Consider the following 14,680-nt stretch of genomic DNA (forward strand, 5'->3'; position numbering starts at 1 on the left):
GAGGCACACCAAGTTCTATTTTCATAAATTATCACATTATAATATATTAAGAAATAATGATTTTATGTGTCTTTGTTAACGGTTTGTTAATACTAAACAGATGTTTATTTGAAATTTCATAATTTTATTTATTTATTTATACTTCCACCCTTAACTTCAAGTCCCTACCTTGTCCTTACTCATGAACTTCGAGTCAATATTCTTTGTCAAACCAATAACACCAAACCTAGGGGAGTTTGCTTCATCATGTACCCTAATTATGGGCCTTGGTGTAAACAGTCACGTGGTTTGGGCCTACCAGGCCCAACCCCTCCACCATCCAAGTTCTAGGACCTTTAGACTGGCAATATATTTTAGTAAATATAAAGTTAAATGCACACAGACGGACAAGACACAAATTCCATATATATTATCTCAAACAAAAGACATTTGTTGCTTGTTTGATTGGCTCCAAAAATAACAAACTGGACAACTGTGTTACCTTCTGTACCCCTTTTATTTTCCAAATATATTTATTTTATGTCATTTATGCTATTGACATATTGTCCCCTTCTGCATGAGAGAGCAGAGCAACCCATATATATGTAAGCTATGTACGGTGCTCTCAAACTTACAACTATTCCATTCAATAATACCGTAAAAGTATTCATTGATTGATTCCAATATCCTAGGTTTCTCCATCTCCAAGAACAAGGTATCCCTTCATGGAGAACCAACAACCCACCTCAGATATTCGACTCCCACCTGGATTTAGATTCCACCCATCGGATAAGGAGCTCAGCCAACACTACTTGAGAAACAAAGTCACTTCAAGTCCACTCCCAGTTTCTATCATAGCTGAAATAGATCTGTATAAATATAACCCATGGGAGTTTCCAAGTCTGTGTCTAGCACCATGCAATTATATACCAGTTTTCTTTTTTTCTTTTTTCTTTTTTTCTTCTTTGGTATTCCTGACATATTGATAGTGAATTACTAAGTGAATATCATTGTTTTTTTTTTCCTCACAGAAAAGGCTTTGTTTGGAGAAGATGAATGGTACTTCTTTACACCAAGGGATAGGAAGTATCCCAATGGAGTGAGGCCTAATAGAGCAGCAGCAGGTTTAGGTTATTGGAAAGCTACAGGGACAGATAAACCCACACTCACTTCTTGTGGGACGAAGAGTATTGGGGTCAAGAAAGCCCTTGTGCCCTACAAAGGTCGACCTCCCAAAGGAGTTAAGACAGACTGGATCATGCATGAGTATAGATCATCACTCGATACCATGATTTGGATTGCCAAGGCAAAAGGGTCTATGAGAGTAAGTTGGTTCTATATATATCATGTCAATCAATTTTCGATGGACAGTTTCTTAGTTAAACGATTGGGTTTTTCGATTAAATCCAAATATATGGTTGAATTGAATTTTAATTGTTTTTGAATAGGATAATACCGTTTGTGTTATATTGTTCAACACGATTATATGTACAAATTTAATTATGAAACCTAAGAAATCGTACTTAAATCTTATCTATTTTGATAACATTTTTTACAGTTGGACGTTTGGGTGCTGTGTCGGGTTCGGCAAAAATGTGGTGTACTAAGGAACATGAGGGAAGATCGAAACGGTCCTAGTTATGAACCACCAGTCTACGTTCAAAAAGTGGACGAGCCATGGTCTATGAATGTGCACCCTACACTCTTTGCGGCTGTAAGAACTTATTTATACAACGATTGCCCAATGCTGCCATATTTCTTTGCCTCTCAGAATATCCCTTGCACTGATACAGCCGCAAGCATAAGCTTCCAAAGTAGCAATGGTGGAAAATTATGTCCTAAAGACGATACAGCTATAAATCAGTCACAATACTTAGCTTCTTTCAACAGCTTGCTTAACCCACTGAACAGAAAACCGGCAGAAGGAAATCACAATGAGATTTTCGTTTTCCCAAGCAAGAAAGTAAGCAACAGATATATTGAAAATGAGGAAGTTGAAATATCTAAAAGGAATGATAGTACTGCAGGGATGAAATTCTGTGGAACAGACCCTCCTCAAGATAATGATTTCGATGCTGTGCAGTGGAGTTCCTTTAATCCATATCAAGAGCTTGATGATCAGTTTGTATTCACAGAAAGCAGCAACAAGCTAGAGTAATGGAGAGAAGGATATGTAGCTAATTACTAGGGTTTTTTTGTTGTTTTATTTTTTTGGGGTGTGAAAGTCTATTACGTATATAAATGCATACATAACCACAAGAGATGGGTAAAGATATGGTAGAACTTAGAAGTTGAATAAATTGTTTGGTGATTAATTTCATTATGGATTAATCACATGTAATTTGTGTTTTCGAGGAGTGAGAATATTGAGATTCATCTTTACAAGGTCCTTGTTATTTCACTTATTTGTGATATAAATATTACAAAGATGTAGATATTCGTAGCCAATTTGTATGAGTGGTTGTACAGGGGTTTGTATAAGATGCTGATATGTATAAACTTCAAACTATTATTGGAACCATTATTATTAATTTCAAGGTTGTTTTATGATACAAAGAATGAGCTGTTCTTTCTGTTCGTTTTTGTGATATCTGGTTGAGACATCCTGCGTTGAGCATCTGAAAATATTAGTTATTAAAAGATATGAAAAAATAAATAATTGGTTATAACCGATTTATTCTTTAGATGAACAAGAACAACAATGATCAGCTAAGTTGTCGTCTCTCTTTGTATACGACATGCATGAGTTTGTTTTACTGTGCTTCATTTTCAGATTTTAAAATTCATATAAAGCCAGGGCCGGCCCTACTCCTAGGCCACTGAGCTCATCACCTAAGCCCCTTACTAGAAAAAGGCCCCAGAATTTGGGGCAAAAATTAATATATTATTTTGAAAAAATATTTTTTTTTTGAAGATATGTGGAAAAAAATAGTTTTTCTACAGAAATTTCAAAGAATTAAGTAATGCTAGAAATATTATAACTTTAAATACGTGGATCTTACAAATATATATCTCACTAATTATAGCAAATAATACAAATAAGAAAATGGTAGAAATACTATAAGTTTTACTTCAAAACATTTACAAATTGATATGATAATTAATATAATTTATGGACGACAACAACTAAATGCATATTTAAATTACTTTTTGTAATTAGTGATACGTCTTTGCAAGCCTCACATTATAAAATTTATAATATTCCTAATATCATTCATTCAAATATTTATTTATTATCTCTTAAAATGTCATTAATCATATTCATTGTTACATTGTTTGTTAGTGTTTTTTAGTAAAATTTGTTATATATTTAGCATTTTTTCATAAGAAAATTAGAAAATAAAAAGAGTATATTTTTGTTATTAACAAAATTATGATATTAAACACTAGTTAAATATTATTTAAGTGATAACAAAAATGCCCTATTTAAATATATCGCCTTCCGCCTCCGAATTCGTTGGATCACCCTTGTATAAGGCTAAACTACAACCTTCCCTATGATCATTGATCCAGCCGGGCTTACTTAAGCAAGCTACAACAAGATATAAACCCGAGCCCAGCCCCTAGAACAGCAATCTCCTAGCAATCGGGTCATTCTTTGATTGAGATTTTAAATATATAGCTCAAACCAGGGCAGTATTTATTATGCACCATGCATGTGTATAATACACATATACGCACTGTCTTTTATTACTAAAATCATGACTTTAAGGCTATGTTTGGCTCTATATAAAATATTTTTCGAGTGTCAAATATTTTACGTAAAGAAAAATATTTTCAGTTATTTGATTTGCGTTTTGGAAAATATGTTGGAAAATTATTTCATGGTTTTTTAGTTTTTCATGTAAAAACCTATTTCCATAAGCCCAACCACCACCAACCACTATCAACCACCACATTACCAATTAATCTGAAAAAATCATAATCAAAATCAAACCCCATCTACCAAAACCCACAGCCCACCACCATTGAAACCCACAAACCATCCCAACCACTAATCCACCAAAACCCACCCCCAATCGGCCACTATCACCGCTAGAACTGATCATCCCCATGAATCAACCCAACCACCAATCCTCCAAAACCCAAGAACAAATATTATTTTCAATCAAACAAAAAAAAAAATCCAAAGAAAAAGGCCAATGAGGGCAAATCGGTGAGGGAGGAAAGGAGGACAAAAGGGTAGAGAGAGCAAAGTTAGATCGGTATGGGAGGAAAGAGGAGAAAGAATGATGGAGAGGGAAGAAGGAAAGGGGAGAATGAAGTAGGAAGAGAGAGGAAGAGGGCTTCGGAGTTTACCTTGATCAATGGTGACACTGACAGGCACAACCATGGACGACGATGGATTAGAGCTCGAGTTCAAGTGATCGGCAGTGCTCTCTCTCTCTCTCTCTCTTTACACTTCAAGCCTACTTTTTTAACCATATCAATTTTTAGGTTGACTAAATTTTCAGCCCAAACCAAACACTCCTCATGGTGTAAAATATTTTCTCAATTTCTATTAGCCTAAGTCACATTTTCAAGTTAAAAATAAGCCATGATTTACATAACACATGCACTGTCTTTTATTGCTAAAATCGTGTTAAGTCACGATTTCAGTTATAATAAAAGACATTATATCCACACATTGTGTGCAAATGAGTTTTTCCCACTCAAGCTGGGCCTAACGAGGACATGGCCTATTAGGGTGGTCGGGCTATCTAGGTGTCAAGACTCTTGATCTTTAAGAATAAGCGGCTGCGTGCGGTGACACCTTTTACCCATACCAACCCATACCAATCACACAATGGACTGAGCAAGGTGCGTTGTGGCAGCAATGCTATGTTGTCTTATTGTAGTGCATGCATACTCATGTTAGCTTGATATGGCAATGAGACACTGTGGCTTTGCAAAGGAGAGGGACCCATTGTCATAGCTTGTGATGTTGCAAATAATGCTTGTGTTGTGGGCACACCGCACATGTGCAGCAGATAGCCTTGCATTGCATGGCTTGACCACAAGAAACAAGTGGATAGGTCGCGCATTTGTAATACATAGCTAGGCTGTGTCTGAGTGTGTAACATACTAATTTAATGTGGGAAATACAAAATTGGGTTATGGCTTCCTTAGTCAAGAGTTCTTAGGTTTGCGTATGGGTGGTGATACATTATGTAGGCTAAACTTAGAAGAGAGGTGACATTGGCACGGGCCAAATCCTTCACATGGCGGTGCATGAACCAAGCTTGGGAGATAGGCAATGTGCTTGGGTTGCCAAGTTGATGGGCAAGGCCTATGATGGGTTGGAACATGTGCACAAGTTATTCACATGTGTCTGACAAGTGACAATAATAACATGGCAAAATAATTACCATGCAGTTTCTATGCAGAGATTGCTTTGTTAGTCTGTGGTAGCATGGAAAGGCTCTAAAGACGCAAGCAATGTGTCCTAGGCAAGCAAGTTTGGTGGACAATTACTTGGTAATAAGCCATTGATAGTTATTTCTTGCGTGTTATATCCTAAGCTATTAGCGATGTCAATAGTGTGTGTAAGACGAAAAATAAGTATATTGTAGAGGAAAACAATGTAACACCACGTATTTGTAATTGTAAAAAGTGGTTGATTTTGGTTAAGACAGTTTTTGTGAGAGAAAAGCTTTAGTGTCATTGTTCTTTACTGTAAAATAATAAAGGTTTGGAGTGATTTCCCGTAATAGGTATTGTTGGTTATGCATGCTTTGATGGTCATGCATACTTTGATTCACAAAAATTGATTGAGTGTCAAGAGTAGGCTAAGACTAAATAAGGCTTACTTATAGCATTTTCATCAAGCTAGTCAAACTAGCATTTGGTAAAAAAAAGAAATAATTGAATAGCCCTAAAATCAAGATGCGTAAGGTTTAACCGTCTAGCATTCACAAATAACAAATAAAAAGCATTAGTATAGATGGTGCTAAAAAGCCATATTACTATTTTTAGCACCACCAGTACTAAAAAGCATGTTGCAATAGCGGTGGCAAAGCTAAAATTTTTTAGTTTCTTGCTACAATGCACAGCCATCTATAGCTGTACACTGTAGCAAAAAGCTAAAGCAAAAAAATTTATTTTATTACACTTCCATGCTCTCTTTCTCCCTTTGCTCATCTTCTTCTTCTTCTTCCTTCTTCTTCTTCTTCTTCTTTTTTTTTTTTTTTTTTTTTTTTTGCCTCTTTCTCCCTTGCACACTATTTTTCAGCTAATAACTCTCAGCTCTCTTCAATTTTTACATTTGATATGTTGGGTTGTTTTATGGGTTTTGCAAGTTGGAATTTTGTGAATTTTTTGATTTTTTTTTTTTGTTGCAAATTAATTTGTGTTAGTGTGTTCAGATAAGAGATTGCAATAGTTGTTGTGAGAGTTGTTTATTGAAATGGATATATTATTTTATTATATTGTCTATATTATTTTATTGTATTGAAAACTAAAATAAAACCACTAATATTGAGTGTTTTGTAAAGTGAGAATGTAAAATAAATAAAATAACTTTTTATAGTACTAAATAGCCAAATTTATGGCTCCACCAATGTAGATGCTCTGAGTCAATACCTCTATTGAGTTACTGTTCATCAATTTTTAATTATTCTCTCTCGCATTTCTATTCATCAACAAAGATTTTATTAAATAAAACCTTTTTTTTTTAATTCCCTGCTTCTAACCTAATCTGGGTTGATTTTGTCTTTATCTTTTGATTGATTCTGCGTGGGTTGCTTGCGATGCAGGTTGGCTTTGGGTTGCTTCATCAACATGGTTGCTCACAGGGGAGCTATTGGCTGCCAGGGCCACTAGGAGCTCTCATTTTGGAGCTAGAGATTACAAATCCGAGCTGATAATTGTAGATTTAGGTTGCCCGCGGTGGCAAAGGTCACGGGTTGTTCGGGTTACAGTTCTAGGTTGATTAGGGAAAGTGTGGAGAGAAAAAAAAAATGGAAAAAGAAAAAATAATATTTAAAATGAAATAAAGATAGTGCGTTGGGGCTGATTTAGGCATGATTGGGAATAATTGATGAGCTAAAGTGACAAAAGTGACCAAATTTGACTAAAATTATATAGAACTTAATGTGAATGCTCGTGACAAGGCAGCAAGTTATTGGTGAAAATCTGTCTTGTGACAGTAGGCAACGTTGATGCCAATGAGAACTAGACAGCCAGTGTTCATTGTGACGGAAGACTTATTATCCCACAAGCAAAAGATTTTGAGTGAAAACCAAAGATGCAAGGAGAACCATACAACACTACAAAAAAATTACACTGCTGTCTACCTCATGCGACCCATCTTTGTTTTCAACCACATTGATTTCTTATGGCAGATTCAGATCATAATCATACACTCTAGGCTTTGATGTGACTGGTGCTCAATTTTGTAAGTGATAAGTATTCAGCGTAGAAATATCTTGTGCAAGGAGATACGATTTCATCTCAGCCAAAAACAAGACTATAGAATGACTGCAACAAAGCCAATATTATTAATACAGACATGACCAATGTGCTCACATTTGTGTAGAAATGATGTTATATATATTAAGCAAAGGTTCTAACACATGAGAAGAAAGCAAGAACCCTAATACATTGAGAGAAACAATAAAAATAATAAATCAAGCACAACAAGCCGCTCCATATGCAAGAAAATACCAGACAAACCACATCATACAAACAGGTCAAATGGCTCTTTAGTTCATCTCACTTCTTCAGTACACTGCAAATGAAACACACTCGTCAGAAGAACTTCATCATAACAGGTAAGAAACAAGAGGACACAAGGATTGGCCCATCACAAAAGTTACAATTGAGATTTCATGAAATAAAGAAAAGAAAAGACAAATTTACAGGGGGAAAAAACCCCTTAAGATGTGAAACTCCAGAGCAACAGTTAGAGGTGAAGATTAGTAGACCTAACTCTGTGAATCATAAAGAGGCCAGGCAAATCCAATAGGCCGTAAGTTACACAGATATCATCCTGCCTAGATTGTCCCTCACTTCATGCAGTTAGTTCCACAGACCACAGATAATATCAAAGTCCATTAACAAGTCCAGTCTAAACAGACTTCCTTATGACGTAGAAGATTTTATTCAAGGAAATCCCAATTCTATTTTTCCTTGAAGAGAAATCTATAAAACATCCTAATGATTGAAGTAGATTGATGATGGACCCTATATCTCATTACACATAACCATCCCTCTAGTGCATAACATAGTGGCCTAAATGCTAATGAAATGTGGTTAAAAAGATCTGGACACTCCAGCATAGATAGTAAAATAATTGAGAAATATGTACAAACAAGCGTGGATACAAATTATGAGATTATTTTTTTTAGGGCAAGAAATTCAATTTGGCACTCTCTTGGAGTGCTTCACACGTGATCAGTCCTTTGATTAACAGTCAAGGTTGAAGATGAGGGCTGAATAGCTTGTTCCCAACTTCAATAAGAGATTTGTATGTTGTTTTTTATGAAGACTTTAGTCTCTCTTAAGAAGGTCCTTAACAAAGGTTTGATCTTCCTTTTGTTGAGACAAAGGTATCACAAAGCTAGGCCTTAAGGTTTTCCCTGCAACAAACATGTTAGTGCTTTTTTTTTTTTGGTGAAAAAGTGTTTGTAACCTCCTTTTTTTTTTAATTCAATAGTTACAGCGAGGGAGGGAGAATTTGATCCTAGGATGTTATGAACACAACAGGAGGCACTAACCAATTGAGTTACAAGGCTATTGGCAAGCGTTTGTAACCTCTTATCCAACTACTCTATTTATAACAAGCTTAAGCAGATAGTTACTTTCTAGAGGTAACTACCAAACGACATGACTTGATTTATCCCTACCAATTTAGGTATTTCGGGAAATATATAATTTAAATGGCTTTCTGGGCCTAGAGGGTGATCCACTTGAATATGATATGGCTTATATTGGATTTTTTCAGCTAAATTAGCTTAACCCAAATTTAACTTGATTTCAGAAAACATGGTAGTGAATGTCACAGAAGTTTTGATTTAAATTTTGGAATTGGCCCAATTTTAGATTTAGCTACACTTCAATAAAATTCCTTTGTCTCCAAACGATCCCTCAAGACTTATTTTCATACAAACTCAAGATAAAGTTGCCTAGGGATGAAATAATCTCAATATAAAGACAAATTAAGGTAAAAATTAACCTGGACATCCCATCTAAAGATAAATTCACTTTCAATTAAATGATTTGGGTGAAAGACATAATGAAATAAATTTACTCATCTTTTCTTTGAAAAATAATTTAAAACAAAATTCTTTAAATTGAAAATTTTCCAAAAATTTAAAGAATAAAAACATTGTGATTCTTGTGAAAGTAAATTTAAACAAGTTGGACGTATGGATCCGTATGTCACCATCACCTTTACTTCTACCAAGTATCAATGAAATAAAAGATAGGCTTACCAGGTTCCATCAATAGCACCTACGCTGTGTAACTTCTAATATATCAAAATCTAATGTTATGATATATAATAAAAATAAATATTAAATATATTTTAAATTGCTCATAATTTTGTCAAGATAGAATTTTTAGTTGAAGTAGAATTTTAAATTTCTTGGAATTTCATAATAGAGTTTTATGTAGAGTAAATTATTGGTAATAGAATTTAATTTATAATAAATTATCTTAAAAATTAATAAGGATATATTACTTGAAAATTTTGGTAATAAAATTTTAGTTGGAGTATATTTTTAAATTTCTTGAAATTTAGGTAATAGAGGTTTATGTAGAGTAAACTATTGTTAAGAGTTTGATCTATGACAAACAATCTTATTAGTTAATGGGTATAGGCACTTGTTGCAAAGCAAAGATAAACACAACTTCTAACACCCAACTTTTATTATATACTATATGATGTTCTATTATTATAAAATACTCATCTCTCTCTCATTGTCTCCCTTCTCTTTTCTCTCTGATCTCTATCTTATATTATCTTAAAAATTAATAAGGATATATTACTTGAAAATTTTGGTAATAAAATTTTAGTTGGAGTATATTTTTAAATTTCTTGAAATTTAGGTAATAGAGGTTTATGTAGAGTAAACTATTGTTAAGAGTTTGATCTATGACAAACAATCTTATTAGTTAATGGGTATAGGCACTTGTTGCAAAGCAAAGATAAACACAACTTCTAACACCCAACTTTTATTATATACTATATGATGTTCTATTATTATAAAATACTCATCTCTCTCTCATTGTCTCCCTTCTCTTTTCTCTCTGATCTCTATCTTATAAGCGTTTAGACATCTCATCATGGATGACAAAATGTCTCCATTCCATCCCGCACATATTTTTTTCCTGTCATAAGGAAAGGACAGAGTACCCACAACCCGACTCTACTTCATCCCAATGACATCCTTAACACTGATTTCAACCTTAGGCAACCATCTCCATATTCCATCAATAATCCATTACACACCTGCAACCCATCACACAACCATCAACGTAAAGCTAAACCCTAAATCCTTTGTTAGGTTGTTCTTGGCCTTGGTGTACGGATCATTAGAGAGATAGAGAGAGGGAGAGAATAAAAATATAGGAGGAAAAGATTTATAGAAGCAACAATGGACTGGTATATTTAGAAATCCATTGTAGTTTTTGTAAAATTTATTGCAAAATACATGACTTGATGTGGGGATGTTTCTATGCAATTTGTAAATAACATTCTCCATTTTGGTTTTTAATAGGTTTTAGTTACACTATCAAGTGGGAGATGCTCTATGTTTGGTTGAGTTAATGAAAAAATTAAAGTAGAGGATGAAAATGTAAAAGGATAAAATGTGACGTAAATAAATTTACTATTATACTTTTATTAGATAAGGAGAGAATACAAAAGATTGGACAAAATATAATTTTTTTGGGTATCATTATTTCTATTTGAAATCCTTCGAGGCTAAATTCTCAAAAAAAAAGAAAAAGAAATCCTTCGAGGCTACCTGTCCAATTATGAAGGAAAGAACAAGTCAAAAGAAGGTGACGATGACATACTAAGGAGGTTTGGTTGTAGGGTTTACATGATTGAGGTTGGCAAAAGTCAGATAGATCTTTATTTCCTTTATTAGATGATAGAAAAATTAATGATATGAAATATAAGTTTAAAATTAATGACTTGACACTTCCCATTTAGTATGCTACCTTAGTTTGTGAAATTACTATGGGTTGGATTAACGTGTGTTCTAAAGGCACACATTAAACCATCTATATTTGAAGATATTTTTTCGAAAATTGAAAAAAGTATTGACAGTTTTTTCAATTGCCATAAAGGCATTAGCAAAATCCAATTACTATAATAAAATTAATAGTACTTTTAACATTTTCCTTCCCTCTAAGTTGAAAAGATGAATTTTGGTGGCTTGAGATGGAAAATTTCACCCACCCATTTTCGATTATCCTCCTTTTCAACAATACCAAATAAAAAACAACTTAAATTTTTTTACCTCCAATAGAAAGGCACACATTAGCAAAATCTAATTTCTATAATAAAATTAATAGTACTTTTAACATTTTCCTTCCCTCTAAGTTGAAAAGATGAATTTTGGTGGCTCGAGATGGAAAATTTCACCCATCCATTTTCGATTATCCTCCTTTTCAACGATACCAAATAAAAAACAACTTAAATTTTCTATCTCCTATTTTCTATTGTTCCAACTTTACACACAACCAAACGAGCAAAGTTAACACGTGGACAATTTGCCATAAATATTGCTAGTCAAACATTGTTGTCATTGTGTTTACATTATATTCCGTATATGATAGATTGCATGACCAATAAAATAACTGCTGTACAATTTTGACTGGCTCAATCTTTTCCCTGTGCATTGTAAAAAAATATCTTGAAAATAAAAATACTTTGTTTAAGATGAGATTAGAGTCATGCCAATAGTACTTCATTAACAAAATTATCTCTCTGAAAAAAGGCTCTTTGCACCAAAAATAAAAACACACATTTCTTTTATTGTTAATTAGGCTCAACAAGAATTCATCTCCTTAGTAATTTTTGTTTTTGTTTTTTTTTTTACACAAAGATACCATTACCATCCAAATTGGCCTGGGTAGCGAACATGTAAAGTTTCATTATACGAATTTTCAGACATCAATTCACATGTCATTTACGTGTTGACTGGAAAAGGTTTTCTAAACAAAAAGAAATGCCTTTAATAACTACACGTGGCGATCTTCCGTTACTTTTCTCTCTTTTTGTTTTATTTTCACAATAAACTTACCAGAACATATTCGCCCGCCATAAAATTTGCTTAGGACTTAAAGCACAGTTTTTATTAATTATGCTAATTAATTATGGGTTTGAGTGGAGTAATTTTAAGTTACTCTTATAGCACATGAAATAATGCTATATCCTCTCACATTTATGATTATTAATTATGAGTTTAAGTAGAGTAATTTTTAGGTACTTTTAAAACAGAGTGAATGATAATCCATCTTCTCACATTTATGATTATTAATTATGTTAATTAATTATGGGTTTGAGTGGAGTAATTCTTAGGTACTTTTAGAGCATAGTGAATGACGCTCCATCCTCTCACATTTATGGTGTCATGAATGTGAGAAGAGGAAGTATCATTTCACTATACTTCAAGAGTATCTAAATATTTTGCTTAATTCTCTCACATTCATGACGTTATTAATATGAGAGAAGGGAACATCATTTTACTATACTCTAAGAAGAGTATTTAATTATTTTCCATCTGAGTGTCTCTAATCATTTGTTGACTAACTATTTTGGAAAACTGTTAATACAATTTTATGAAAAATATAAAAAGTTGTAAAAAAAGTCTTTTTTTTTTCCTTTTCCATCAAAATTTTATAAATGTATTTCCTAAATTAATGTTCGTTAACTTTTCTCATTAATTATTTTTTCTAACATTTTTTCATTGGAAAAATTTAACAAATGCCTTAAGGTTATTAATTTATAAACTATTCTTTAGAAATTGAAAAAACAAATGTAACTAAATTTTTTTTTAAATTTTTTTATATTTTCCATAAAAGTGGGATTAAAATTTTCCTAAAATAGTTTATTAAAAAATACTCTAAGAACACCACCGGAACCAAATCTGGTTTACCAAAACACCCACACATGCACATGTTTCAACCCTAATACTTATCCCCCTCTATTATTGGCAACAAAAGATTATTTTTCAACAATATCTTCTATCTTATTAAAAAATAACACTAAATAAATACAAAGAATCTCATAGTTAGCGTTAAAATAGACGAATACTATTATAATAGAAAGAACGAAAGAATAGAGTAAATAAATATATTAATAAAAAATAAAATAAAAAACGGTGTGAATCGGTAGCCGGTAACGGTGGGTAGTCCAGCCAATTTCTCCTCCTCTTATTTCTACAAACTCCGCACGCACCCAACCGCTTTATTTCTGTCTCCTTCCAAGAACAAGTCCCAATTTCTCTCTTCTTCTCTCTCTCTCTCTCTCTCTCTCTCAGAGAGTTTCATATTCAGTTTTTCTTCTTCAATCTGTACCAACCTTTCATCCATATTTATCAAGGTATGCTTGTCTCAAAAAACCTTAATCTTTAGCAATTTTTCTATCTCTTTGTTCTATTTTTTTTTTTTTTTTTTGAAGGTTGATCATTGTTATAGTTTTTTTTTTTTTGGGTTTAATGTTAATATATTGTGAGTTTGATGTGTTTAAGGATGTTTGTTTGAGGCCGATCATGCCAAATATTTGTTTAGATGATCGGTTTTTTGTGTTTTGTTCTTTTTGATCTTCCGTTGGACGGTTTCTGATGCTCTATTTCCCAGCTTTTGATCGTTGAGTTTCGGTTGTTTGGTGCTTCAGATTGTATTTCTTTTTTGAAAAGTTTGCTTTTTGGTTGGTTAAGAATTGTGGGTCTTTTTCATTATGTGAAACTCTGTATTTGATGGGCCAAAATTTTGGTGTTCTTTCAATTTTTGGGTCTCTTTGTTAATATATTATTGCTGCTCTTATCTCCAAACGAAACTTTATAACTAAAATTTCCAATAAATTTAATAGTGTAAACTTTTTGTTGTTGGGTGTTTGTTGAATTCATTAGTGGCTGCACTGCCTGCACATGTCCTTTTGGTAATGTTTGCTTTGGATTGCTTACTCTAACAGATCCATCGAATTTGGTCTTAATAATCTATTTTGCTGAAATTTCAACGCCGCGTGCACGTGGTCATTGCTGGCCGTGTAATGCAAAAGAAACTGGTAAAAATTCTTTAAATTTCTTACAAATTTATTCTAAAACTGGACCGGTTTATCTCTGTCTCGCGTCTTTTCTAACTTCTTGAACTTGTGCAGTTATTTGAATCTAACTTTCCTATCAAGCTAATCGTTTCTGGTGGGTTCACTAGTGATTACTTGCATTTCTTAGTTCTCATGGTTCTCTATGCAGTAAACGCACGAGAACTTATATAGACTGATTGCATTGACCAAGATTTAATTGATGAAAATAAGCTAAATAATTATCAATAAATCCATGGGGCGTCGATAAGAAGGTGATTATTAATTTTCATCTGAAGCTGAACCGTTTGTAGTGGTTCCTCTTATCTCCATGAGCTGTATTTTGGACAAGCTTTAGTAGATAGACTTGGTTCTAGTTTTACCTTGGATTGCCTTAGCATCAACTAGGTTTAGACTCTTTTTTATCATGCAGGTTCGGGGCGTGATGGTGTATTATTCTTGCTC

The 14,680-nt window shown here is 33.3% G+C and overlaps 1 protein-coding gene and 1 long non-coding RNA gene across 4 annotated transcripts; both read left to right on the forward strand.

The window, feature by feature from the left end:
* The first annotated feature begins 704 nt into the window (after positions 1 to 704).
* Positions 705 to 2,137, forward strand: LOC112005490 (NAC domain-containing protein 2). The gene is made up of 3 exons (XM_024037746.1): positions 705 to 879; positions 1,011 to 1,303; positions 1,538 to 2,137. Exons 1-3 carry the CDS (start codon positions 705 to 707, stop codon positions 2,135 to 2,137), a joined length of 1,068 nt encoding a protein of 355 aa, XP_023893514.1.
* Positions 2,138 to 13,341: 11,204 nt separating this feature from the next.
* On the forward strand, positions 13,342 to 14,680 carry LOC136066964 (uncharacterized). 3 transcript variants are annotated; one of them, XR_010628492.1, is made up of 3 exons: positions 13,342 to 13,516; positions 14,108 to 14,490; positions 14,649 to 14,680. It is a non-coding gene; the product is annotated as an uncharacterized LOC136066964 (long non-coding RNA). The 3 variants fall into 3 exon arrangements; XR_010628494.1 differs by having other exon boundaries at positions 13,347 to 13,516; positions 14,108 to 14,333; XR_010628493.1 differs by lacking the exon at positions 14,649 to 14,680 and having other exon boundaries at positions 13,353 to 13,516; positions 14,108 to 14,200; positions 14,294 to 14,642.

The sequence above is a fragment of the Quercus suber genome, unplaced genomic scaffold, assembly GCF_002906115.3.
Source record: "Quercus suber isolate HL8 unplaced genomic scaffold, Cork oak 2.0 scaffold_53, whole genome shotgun sequence".
NCBI lineage: Eukaryota > Viridiplantae > Streptophyta > Magnoliopsida > Fagales > Fagaceae > Quercus > Quercus suber.